Source organism: Gallus gallus, chromosome 5 (assembly GCF_016699485.2).
Source record: "Gallus gallus isolate bGalGal1 chromosome 5, bGalGal1.mat.broiler.GRCg7b, whole genome shotgun sequence".
In the NCBI taxonomy this organism is placed as follows: domain Eukaryota; kingdom Metazoa; phylum Chordata; class Aves; order Galliformes; family Phasianidae; genus Gallus; species Gallus gallus.
In genome coordinates, this window is record NC_052536.1 from 5,230,351 (window position 1) to 5,243,395 (window position 13,045).

Consider the following 13,045-nt stretch of genomic DNA (forward strand, 5'->3'; position numbering starts at 1 on the left):
AGGGATAATGTGAAAAATTATGGCTGTCCACAGACATAGGTTAATAATATAGCCATTATTTACTATTAGTCTCCTTCATGTAGTTAACACCACTTTTTCTAAACTAGCACATCAGTTGGAGATTATTTACTCTGTGGCGAATACCAGATTCCCATTAAAAGGTTGGTCAGTATATTAGCATCATCTGTATTCTGACAGTTAATAATCCAAGCTCAAACTTTATTAATAAAAGTAGCCTTATTTAGAATCATTTTTAGCTCTGGGGTACGTGACAAGGCAAACAGTGCAGAGAAGGAAGAAGGAACCCTCAAAAAACACCAGGGAAGAGCTCCAAGCAAATGCTGTCTATAAAGAACACAGGTCAGACAAAATCTAATGGTGGTTGTGACTGTTTAATAAGCAGTCAGAGACCATGGCCAGGAACTGCAACATTGGTTTGCATTTTTTTGCTCGTTTTTTTTTTTGAAAGGTCCTACGTTGTGTTCATAAAAACTGTAAATATTTCTAATTCAACCAAGTTTTGTGTACGTAATCTTCCCCGCACACAGAATATAACACAAACTGTACACTTGTGGTGGTTGTGCAATATATGGAGAATAGCTTTCAAAACCATTCTTAATTGCTCTGAATGATACCACTTGAAATCTGGCTTTTGTAAAGCCAGCGCATAAGTCTATGTGGCACAGTCTCCCTCACTTCTTCCATTAAAATTCGTATGGTGAGGAAATTGTCTTAGTTTATTCTTTTTGGTAAATGACTAAATTAATAATGCAGACGATATGAAAAGGTAGTTTAGTGCGAAACAAAGCTTTAGAATTGCTGAAACAGACGAAGGAGGAGCCATGTAGGTTTATACAATATTCAAGTTTTTTTGTTTTTTTTTTTTGTTTTTTTATAAAGAAGTGAAGGATGATTGCAGTAGCACAGATTTGACTTCACTGTTGAAGCTTTTTCACAGAGTTAGCAAGGCTACTCCATAAGTCTGAGTTCTGTATGCAGGTCCCAGAACCTCCATCTTTGGTTTTTCCATTACGGAGCTACATTTCTCAAGTTACAACAACACAGAAGTAGGAAGCTGCCCTTCACCGTTTTGCAAAAGCAAAAATCACATTGAGGATGGAGTCTACTTTTCATGCAGCAGTGTGTGTATATTTGTATACAGTTTGGTTTTGCTTGCAAAATAATTCAGTCAGTTCTTAAAGGCAGCGACTGCTCAAAGAATGATTCTCAAAAAACAAATCCTTGCTCAAGAATTCCCACCAAACCTCAAAACTGTTACCTTATCCTCTTACAGCAAGTGCCCAATGCGTTTGAGCTCTCCTTCACATTTGCTTTGGCCAGACACTTAAGGCGGCAAGTTTTAATGCCCAACAAACATGCATTACACATATATTAATGTAAGTATTTTAGGTACTATAAATACCTTAAAACAAATGCGTCCTCTTATCAGTCCATAAGGAACAGGCCCATAGCACCTGGAATCTGTAGAATTCCTCAGATTATCACCTTCTAACCAAACGTGTCCTTTAGGCACCTATAATTAAGCAGGATTGAATTGAAATGTAAAGAGAAAACAGAATAGACAGGTATTACGTATTGTTTGCCTTATACTGCCTAATTTCTGCTTTCTGTATTTCATGACTGTCTAATAAACTAATTTTTATTTTATCTAATAAGACACAGAGCCAGATTTGGAGGGATGAGAGGGAGTGCTCTAAAGTATCTCTTCTATCATGTGCTCAAAAAACAATGGTTTGCAACAAAAAATCCAAAATGAAGATGTAAGAGGTTAGACCAATGTGACAGGGTCATTAATTTAATAGACTTCAAAAGAGGTCATTAGGATGTTGACTGAAAATCTGCCCTCCTGTCGCAGTAACAGCATGAACAGGGCAGCCACACACTCATCAACATCCTGGGGCCAGCACCAAGGCTAGACCTGTTAGTAGATTCATGATGAACTAACTGGTAATTGATTGTGACATCAATTACGAATAATCTCATCATTTTATCGGAGTAGGCTTGTCAAAGTTCTAATTAAGATCACAGTTCATTCTATGTGCAGGCAGAATCCACAACACATTATATTGCAATAATGATGATCACAAAACAGCAAATCCCTTTTTATAATTTGAAAATTAATGATGGTGACCTTATACTATATGACAAAGACCTTTCATTGCCTATATATATTATGCCTTAACTACATTACATACCATAGATGAATGGTATTCAGTGACTGACTTGGTGACAAAATGAGAAATAGCAACATAGCTATACTAGTTAGCTAGATAAAAGTACAAAGCTTCCTTAAGTGAAAAAGTCACTATTATTTGTCTTAAACTAAGATTTCTGCTTGGAATATATGACCCTATTTTGACTTTCATAGAAAACACTTTAGATATAGATAACCTCTTAAAAGTCACCAAATGAAATATTTAGTACTTGTTTTTCTAATCTTTCTAGAATTCTACAGCAGCCTGAAAAATTAAAAGTAGCAACACGTTCCCAATCTAGATAGTATTTGACCTTAAAGATAACGGACCTTTTTCCAAAACCAAATGCGTACATGAAATGTTACTATGCCCAGAATTTAGAGCAAAATACAGAGAAACAAGACTTTTAAAAATCACAGATCTCAAGCAAAACAGTCTGAGTACTATAAACATTAACATTTTAGAAAGGAGACCTACAGTCTCTTAAATACAGTCATCCACATATGCAGAATTTTAGGATAACAGACTGAAAAGACTGAAATACCACTGTAGTAAAGCCTGGATGTAAACCATTAAGACTAAAACCAAGTCCCTTAGGTAAGTGTTTGAGGAAAACACAGGTGAAGTGCAGTCAGTGGTACTTGTCTGGCCAGGGAACACTAGCAATCTTATCTCTAAATAGGCCCTTTTTTTTTTGGCTCTTTGCTTAGTCGTGTTCCTGCCCGCCTAGGAGCTGAGGGTGGCAACCTACCTGGTGGTCCCTTTGTTGAGCTGTGGCAAATGCTTAATGTACAGACTGAGAACCAGTAGTCTAGCTTGTCTCCAACAGTGACATAAACAGATGCTAACCAAGGAAAGCGTATGCGAGCCTGTCCATTTCAGAAACCACTTCCCCTTTTCTATCACAGCAGACCCTGCTGAAGAGTCCGTTCCCTTCTTTCTTACAGCCCTTCCTTTGCTATCTCCTCCCAGCCATTCCCCTCTATTCCTCTCATGTCTGGGATAGGTGCCTCAGGCATGTCAGAGGGTAAATCCCTGCCTACTTGCTTTAGAATCTGTATGTGGAGCTGCTGACCAGGAATGCTGAAGCCTTTTTGAAACCTCCTGCTGCTGTCTTCTTCCACCATCACCTGCATAAAGGACTGCCTTATTCTTTTGTTTGTTTAAACTGATCTGACCTCCTGTTAGGTTTATCAGGTTCTTTACTCATTCCACATTCAGCTTGCCCACCACCTGTGTTATTTGGTAGGCTTATCAAATTGCTGGCATGTGCACAAGAGAGTTTTGTCTAGGAAGGCCAAGTGGTTTCAGCAAGATGGCTCCTCCCGCTGTCAGTGCTGGAGCTGGAAAAGTATGGTTGATTTGTCCATTCTTGGCAGATGCAGAGGAGTCCAGCTATGTTAGCAGGACATAAAGGCCAGTTTGCAGCTCTTACATCCCAAGTTGTAGGTTGGTAGGTGTAGGCTTCCCTAGGACACCGAGACAGACTCTTGGGTCTCCTCCCTTCTACGTAGTAAGTCAGGTAAATAAGTCCAGAATACCTTGGCACTTCTCAGCTGAGTGCACCTACACCTCTCTTTTTATGCAGCAGCTGCAAATCCAGCTTGACTAGCAGTAATGATTAGGTAAAACCTGCAACCCGCATGGCATCTTCAAGTCTCTGTGGTACCATTTTCCTCATGTCAGAGCTAACAGAAGTTAGGATGTCTCCATCACAAAACAACACTTTGGTCTATCATTAACTGCCCTTCACAGAAAATATACCAGAGGTGTAGTAGCAGTGCTTAGCTGGCGTATCAGTCACATTAATTTAAAGGCTAACCTAGGAAAAAGGCGAAGGAAGCTACCCAAGTGGCATTATTAGAAAAAGAATAACTACTTAGTCAGTTTTAAAAGAAGAATCTGTCCAGATACAAATGACCTGCAAAGCACACACATCTGTGTAGGCCAGCATTTCTGACAGGTCTCTGAGATGTACTGCCATTCCTATTTTCCTCAAAATTTGTGATATAAAGCCAGTACAGAACGTCCAGCAGCAGCTGTTTGGGTAGCTGGACGTCCATCTGCTTATTTGCAGCATAGCCACCCGAAGCACTCACTGTGCCCACACCTTACACAAGGGTTTGCTTTTCAGATGCAATGCAAACATCTCATGCCCAGCAACTCCCAAAATTACAGATCACCAAACTGTCATTTTGAGGGACTGTCTATCTCAGCAAATGCACGAGAAGGAGAATCACAAATTACCACGAAAGGAAGCTCCTTTAATGAAATAAGGCAGCAAGCTCTCATTAACATTTCACTTTTCTAAAAGCACATCACTTCTTGCAACATGCTACTGTTTCACGCAGGAGTCTACAGCTCCTGTTCTACTGAATGGTCTACTTCTAGACCTTCCCATCTTCCATGCACCCAAAGTGCAAAAAAGGTTAAAAAAAAATTAAAGAACAAAACACAAAAACTTTTCCCACCTTTGGAATATACTTACTACTTCTAACATGATTAATAATTACTAGGAATTAATTATCTAAACAAGTTGTTCGTTGTTTTCATTTCAGACAGAAGGTCTGCAATGAAGTATGCACTTAAATCCTGAATTTCACCTTTTCTGGTAACTTTTGTAATTTTGCATGGAGTGTGTGACAGGACCATACACCTCTAAATTTGTACTGTCACAATGTGGGACTAATCTATAGGTACTACAGTACAATCCCTTTGTACAGTGCCTGTCCATCACCTAGGCACTTCTCTACAACCTGGAATTAAGACTAGGGGTACAAAATCATACAGATTACCTGAAAATGTTAAACCAAATACTGGTGACGGGCCGTGATCATTAATTCAAAAAATAATTATAATAAAGGATAGAGGCAGAATCCTTCAGGGGTTTGTGCACATCGCTGACCTCAATGGGACTACTCATATTGAACAAAGTGAATTCTGAGTATCAACCTTCGCAGAATCAGGACCCAGGCATGAAATGCCTCAATGCCATGCAGGCACAATAGCTGGAAAGACGATACACGTAACCAAAGGAAAAGAGAACTGGCTGGAACACTTGCATTTTTGGTTTTACACGCTGATAGGTGGCTGCTCCTCTTTTTGACAGCGGGAAAGGCACTCACTTGTCAATTCACAGCGCTGTCGCATTTGGTGTTTACAGGTGATGGACTCTGTAAGTAAAATCAGTTACCATCACTGCACAGCACAACACTGTGAATTCAATCATGTTTTCAGAAGAAGTACTGCCAAGAATGCCAAAAGCATTCAGCACAGCTGGACAGTATTTCACATGTTACACACAGGCCAGCTCTAAGAAGCCCAGGTCCCACGAGCCCGACAACTGAATTTGCACAGAGCTGACTGGTGGCTTGCATGACAAAGCAGCAATCCCACAGCAGCACAGGTCCATCCAAACCACGCTCCCTCTGATCTCCCGCAGCCTGTCTTTGCCTCAGTAACCCCAGTGCCTCTGGTTTTGTGCAGATTATCTGAGGATTTATTTCCAAGGAACAACAGCTCTAAGGGAGAACCGGTTATCTGAGGTGCAGCTTATATGCATGAGAATACGGACACTGATTAGACACATGCCTCTTCCCCTTCTCCCTCCCAGGGCCCTACTGCAGGAGCAGAGAGACCAGAAGAGCAAAATAATCATTCAGAAGAGCCGAGCTTTTATTGGTAGCTTATAGTGTTTGAGCTCAGATCAACAGTAACCTCACTCACTTCAGAACCAGGGGATGAAATGGACGCAGTGTTTACTGCAGCACCAGAAAACCAATATACTGCAAGTAAGATTGGCAGAGATGAAAGCATGAAATCTGCCTCAAAAAAAAACAAACCCCAAACCACCATCTAAATGAAATTTCCACTTTTCTGTTGTCTTCTTTTTCAGTTTGGGGGTCACAAGGGAATATTTTGGGGGATTCTAAAGATGGATAAACAGATTTGTAAAGAAGAAGTGAAGAATTATAAACACGAATCTCTCACAGTCTCTCATTTTGGAATTCTGAGTGGCGTGTGTGTGCCAAAGAACGCCAGTATGTACAGTCAGCTGGGAGCAGATGAAGCTTGAACTCTTATAAGGTCACAGGTATTCACATCACCTCCTGCAGTATCAAAGTTTTAAACCTCAGAAGAACTAAATCATTCCCATCTTTTCTTTTCAGTTCAGAGGCTTCCTTCTTGAGCTATGATAAGAACTAATCTCAGTGCCGGACAAAAGAATAAAGTCTGTAAGTTCTCATCTATCCCTACTAAGGTCTATTTAAGTGCCTCCTACTTTGGTACAAGCAACAAATGTAATTGCTTCATGGCCTGCGGGTGTTCATTTAACAAAAGAAGCTTTTGTGAATAAACCACAGGTGTTACCTTTCTTGATTAAAGTGAAATATGATGAAAGAATCTACAATATCAAGTGACAAATTTACTAAATACTGATTAAATTGCCTTATTTAAGTAAATTGCATCTATTTGGGATAAAAGATACCAGCACAGAAATGCAAGAGTTGAGTTTTCTCACTTGATACTTAGAGTCTCACATAACTGTTCCTTAATCCTTTATTTATTAATGCATAGCTAAGAGTAAATAATACTTAGCAGATGCTATTTTTTAATGATCCAAATGCACCACTTTTTTACGCTTATCAAAAATGCACTTTACGATACAGCCACCCTGTAAATAAAAGCCAGTGATATTAATTAGCACAGTATTTCCAAACTCAGTATAAGCTTCTACGTGTCTCTTTTCCTTTCTCGTGCTGGAAAAAGCTATGCAATGGCAGCAACTTCAGTAGAAATCTGAAAGTGCAGGTGATCTTAAAATCAACATCTCCCAACTAAGCATAACTAAAAAGGTGAACGACTGACAATTTAACACTCCCTAAGTGAATTCACCTTTAGTGATTTCCTTTTACTTACTGAGTGATTTAAGCTGCTTATGTATAAGATATACTGTGTACTTAGCTCAGGTTGTGTTGAATACATATATTAAGCAGAATTCATTATGACCTCGTCCAGATGACAATGAAAGGCTAATATGGTTTTCTACAGAAATTAAACTCACTGTGATGAAATACAAACTCATTCTGAACATTAAAAATTGTTGCTTTTAATATAAAATTTTAAAGAGAGATGATATGAAGACTCATCTACTTTTAGGTTTTGAAATAGGTTGCTAACCAATATTAAAATCACTTAACCTTCAATGGTGGCGATGTTAATATACACTACAGGGAAACTTTATATGAAGAAGCCAAGGTACGTTAACTCAGATTTGAATTTTACAAGATTTTTCTCTATCCTGCAGACATACGGAGTGTTCCTTAATAAACACTTGAGAAGTCGTTACAGTAATTTGGCAAAGCATTGGTTATTTGAATATGTTTGGCTTCTTGTTTCCAATGCTGCTCTTTCTATATTTCACATGATACACAGGTAGCTACTCTTAGTCCTGGGCTAACTTATTCTGGAACTTTTCAACATTGCACCGTGTACTTTATGGGAAAGGTCATAACATTTTCAGATCAGAAATACCCGTGCCAGTTAAATGAAGACAAAATATGCTGTCTCTCAGTTTCACTTCTTGGATCTTGCAAATATTTTGGTTGGGGTAAATAACAACTCAAACATCTGCACGTACTGCTTGCTTTACCTCTTGTTAATTATGCTGATCCAAATCAGCCAGAAAAGCTATTTTGAGGATTCGTCAGTCCAGACTATTACCTTTCTTGATTGACTGAAGGACAATATCTTGGAAAAAAACAATGATTATAAATATGGTAAAGATAACTTTCTTACTTTTGCATAGACTGTTCTTACCAACCACCATTAAGAAGGATGTAGTTCTTTCCTTCTCTGGAAATCAGTTACCTGAAGGTACAGGTTCAAGAAGAAAAACACCTACTGGTTCAAACCCCAGCTAGAACTTATGGTTGCAACACAAACCACATTGCCATCGCGGGTGTGCTTTCAGTAAACGCTTACCTGTAACACAGTGATCTAGTTAAGAAGCCTGAAGCCTGGTAGCAACAAAGACCTATAAATGCTCTAAGCAGGGCTAAGGGATCTTACAGGCATCTTCTCCCTGCTCCAAGAGGTATGATCTGAATTTTGGCTGGTCCGTCTAAGGCCTCTGCATGATCTCCATCATTTAAGAGAGTCAGAAAAGCCTCAGCTCAGACACAAACACGATGTAGGCAGACTAAAGCTTGTGCTCCAAATCTTCAGTGAGCCCTTGATTAGTTGCTCTCATCATCCTGCACAGCTTCCTAGCAGTTATTACTGGATTTAGATGAGAGGAATAATGCAATCGGAAAATCATGTGGGTCCAACATGAAGTAACCAGTACAGCAAAGACTGTATTCCATAGAGGAAAAGCATACGGGGCTGCAAATTCAGAAATCGGTGATCCTGAAACAATGTGGCCTGAAATCAAACAGGAGATTTTATTATGGTTTTCCCTGAGGAATGGACTGGCTGAACAGAAGAACCAGGCTGTGTCAGGGCCTGGGCAATACTCTTGCCTGGGTGTGGCCACCTGCATCCAGAGCAGCTGAGCTGGTGCAGGGCTGTGGGGAAGAAAGAGACGTCTGAGAGGTCAGGCAGCCTGGTGGGGACTCGCTCAGGAGCAGCACTGAAGCTGAGCCTTTGCTGCAGCTCCCTGCCTGAGCTACACCGCTGTGTCAGATCAGAAGGGCCGCTCGTATGCTCTTGAGGTATCAAAATCAAAACTATGGGGGTAGATAGACTGAGCTGCTTAAGCAGAAGAAAGCTTGGAAATAGTGTTGAAAGAATTGATAGTATTCTTTCTGAGGAATTTTCATTTTGGCAAGACAGTATTTTGATTAAACTGACTACTCAGAAGACTCAAGGTAGCTCTAGTCATGAACGCTCCACACTGGGGTATGGAGGGATCTGCAAACTCAACAAAGCCACACATTAAGTGAATACACAAAATCAGTTCTAGTTTCCCACCAGACAGATAGCATAATGGCTGCTTGATTTATAGCATCTCTTACAGTCCCTCGAATGCTAAAATTAAGAGGAGGGACAGGAAGAAAGCAGAACATTTTAAGGAGACTACATAATGGAACTGAGCACTCTGAAATATCAGCCCGCTCTTCAGTACCTCAGGTTACGCAGCCAAATTCTGCAGTACAGGACAGAGATAACAGACTGTGCCGTTTATGTTAACAGGACGCTATTCTTAGAACCCATACAGTATCCTTACAGCATTTGACAAGGACTGTGTAAGAGCTAATAGCACTGCATAAGACCACTTCTCTGGTCTGCAAACACAGTAAGATGCATTATCTTCAGAATTATGTTAGCTCTAGAGTTAACCACAGGATGAGGAGATGCCATCTCCGCAATGAGCCTCATTTTAGCACAAGGTAAACACACTTCCCCCACATCAGCTAGTCTCACAGCATTAGAGCTGCGTTGAGATTGATTACTAACAGAGTGTTGCTGAGATATGGATTTGTATCTCAGCTTTTTATCACTATGACTTGCAAAAGGCGGTTCCTTATTTACAGACCCTAGCTGTATTAAGTGACATTATTAGGTACTACTTTTGTTTAAGTGACACAAAGGCTTAGCATATTGGTGGTTTACGACATACAAGCTGCTTTAATCTGATGACTTACCCCTCACTTTTCCAATCTGTAAATAGGAGCTGCAGCACAAGAACATATGGTACTAAAGAAATTAAAGCTAAAGTAAATGGCATTAAAACAAATTCAAATAATAAAATGAGATACTCAATCTGAATTATAAACCTTGGCCTGTATTAGACTTTTGAAGATGGGAAATAGAAAAAACAAATATGAAAATTAGCCTTTCAAAACAATTTTTGGGCCATTTCAGAGTTTTACTGCGATTGAATAATTTCTAACCCTCGTTATTTAAATTTTATGATTAAATGAATAAATCTGCAAAAATACTTTTAAGAAATTGAAATCAGGTTTGAATACCGTGTTGATTAAATTAGTTGTTTACTTTTTTAGTTCATACCACGTCTCGTCTGATGCAGTAAAAACACGTTATGCAGTCTTAAAAGTCTACTGCAGTAAATATACTTGATGATATGTATAAACACCAGCACAAAATCTCAGAAGAACCCAGCAAAATTGCCAGCCTCACACATTCCACACCAAATCCCAATCAAAGGGCAAGGAAAAGAAAAATTCCACTTTCCTAAATTTTTAACTGTTTAAGGGCTTATGCAAAAAAATAGAACCTAACTCTTCACCTCATGCAAATAGCATCACTTTTCCCATTCCTATTCTGTGGATAAGCTCTAACCTGTAACATACAAATGAAGCATCATGTGCCATACAGGGCCCAAAGCAGAGATACTCTTAATTTACTTCAATTTTAATTTAAGCATGTGATTATTTTATACTAATTGGTTCAATGCTTGGGAACAATTCCATCACTTTGCAGTCCAACAGTGAGTCCATCAGACCCAGGTTTTTGGTACATCCTCACATATCATGCAGGCCCAACATATTTTTTTCCCATAAGACATTTCTTTGGCTAAGCATGGCAGTAGAAATATTTTTATACCATTAGAAAGATGTTCACATCACTGCCACTGCTCTACAGCATTTCTACTCTACTGAATTTCTTCTTTTCAGAACAAGTTATACAACTGAAACAGAACTTTTTATTTTTCTTTCTGACTATAGTTTAGAACAGTTTTGAAGTTTTGTTTGCTGCTGTTTATATTTGTGGATTTTGGTGGCTTTTGTTGTGGTTTTATTTTTGTGTTTGGTTTGATTAGTTTTTTGTTTTTTTTTAATTACAGATATCTATTGAGTTCTTTCACAAGGCAGTATTTCATCTGTGTAACCCCTTTACAGAGAGCATACACAGTTCTCCATTCTCCTATCGATACACAGAAGCCGTCCCGAGAAGTGCACTCATGGATGAAACGTGGGTGGAAGCAGGATCTGATTGTACCAGGAAGCCTGGGGATCAACTACTGTAGCACTTCTAAGCATGAAAATTTCCTACTGATAGGATCATATGTGAGTATAATGGCTCTCCTTGGTGCTGAGGCAAACAGCTGCTCAGAGGTGCTTTCACTTCTAGCTGCGGTGTGTTACACTGCCATTCATCTGGCACCACCAGTAACTGGCTTACTCCTAATTCCCAACTATTGGGTGCCAAACACCAGTACAGGACAAAGCTGAGGTAAGAACTGCCTAATTCAGTAATACTTCACGCATCTCATACTTTGCATTTACTTTGCTGTAATAAGCTTGCAACCACAACAACATCTATTCACCATCACTCCCCAAAACAAGAGACAAGTCAGTCAAGAAAAGCTGAGCAGTTCACCGTAATAAAAACAAACAATTCTCTGACCTTAAACATTTTTGAGTCAGCACATTCAAGCATCACTCAGAGATTTCTCATTAAAAGAAGCAATTAGTAGCCTACTACAGACAACAGAACTCATGACAGTTTCTGGTCCGCTCTCTCAAAGTGTGCCCGTATTTCTGCGACAGCCGCGCACCGCAGGCAGCGCTGCCGGCCATTTGGGACCCCAGCCAAACCTTTCCTCAGAGCTCCCGCAATCTCTTTCTCCAAACCCAACGCAGATTAATTCTCCTCAAATAGGGAGCAACAAAACAAATAGCAAGGTCTCTCCACGACTGCTGCTGCTATTTGCTTTGAAGAATTTGGTGTTTGAATTCAAAGCGCGCTGCGTTGTTGCTCCGCTGAAACAAGGATTTGGTTGAACTATTTCCTCAGCATGGATACGTATCGCTGCTCCTCCCTCAGCAAGAACAGAACTGCCGAGCGAATAATCCAGTGTAATTCATGGACATAAAGTGCAGATATCTGTGTTGAAAATACTCTATTCCATAAAGTGCCTCCTGAACAGATGGGAAGATTCACTTGTCCAGCAACCATTAAGGATATGAGCAAAACAGACCTGCATTAACAAACTTAGGTACTTCCATCTGGATCGTTTCTCCCCTAGTTACAAGTTACAATGCCAGAACTAAGAAAGCGCGATCACTTCTTTCCTGGACTTCCACGCGCTAGCTTCATGAAACACATTCACAGGAAAACAGGACATGGATGTGCTCCTCATCCTCTCATTCTCCTGACACTTTGTATGAAAACTGGTGACAAGAAAAGTTATACCTATGGCAGAAATTGTTCCACTGGATATTCATTTGATTACCACAGGGTTTCCAGAAGGGCATACATCCTGTTAAGTACAAACCTTTCCTGAGTTCCTTTTCAAGACAAAGACAAGAGGGGAACAAAATGCTCACAGAAATTCAGCGTACATGAAATTCAGGCTTCCATTCAGGTCTTTCCTTTCTGGGAAATTCATTGTTCCACCTAAATTACTACTTCCAGAGGAACCAGAAAATGTCTCCAACTCAGTAAGAAAGGTGGTGGGGTTTTTTAATTTGTTTTCGTGGTTCAACATTAACACAGTTGGATTTATGGGGAAAAAAAAAAACAAAAACAAAACCCACAGTCCTCCCCTTCAAAATATAATGGAGAACGAGTCGCTGTCACTGGTACTGTTGCTTATCTGGATAGATTAGAGTCAGTTGCCTGAAATGTCCTGCCTCAACACTGGAATGGAAGAAATAACAAACTGAGCCCTTTGGAGCAAGGCATCAATCCTATCTTTGTTTTCTGGTCTTATGCCTTGACTAAGCCCAGACACCAAATCTATACACAATGCTGACAATTCTTCCATTGATTTTGGTACGTACAGCCTCCACTTCAACTAAAAACTACCTGACATGCCTAATACACACACAGCAACAGTACCTGAAGGGCTGATGGTG

At 39.7% G+C, this 13,045-nt stretch overlaps 1 protein-coding gene across 2 annotated transcripts in view; it reads right to left on the bottom strand.

The window, feature by feature from the left end:
• The window catches only part of IMMP1L (inner mitochondrial membrane peptidase subunit 1), a 59,426-nt gene that overhangs the window by 32,005 nt on the left and 14,376 nt on the right, over positions 1-13,045 (bottom strand). For both annotated transcript variants that reach the window (XM_040701145.2, NM_001277878.2), the window contains exon 5: positions 1,424-1,534. In XM_040701145.2, the coding sequence (XP_040557079.1) occupies positions 1,424-1,534 (111 nt within the window). The remainder of the gene's footprint in view (positions 1-1,423; positions 1,535-13,045) is intronic.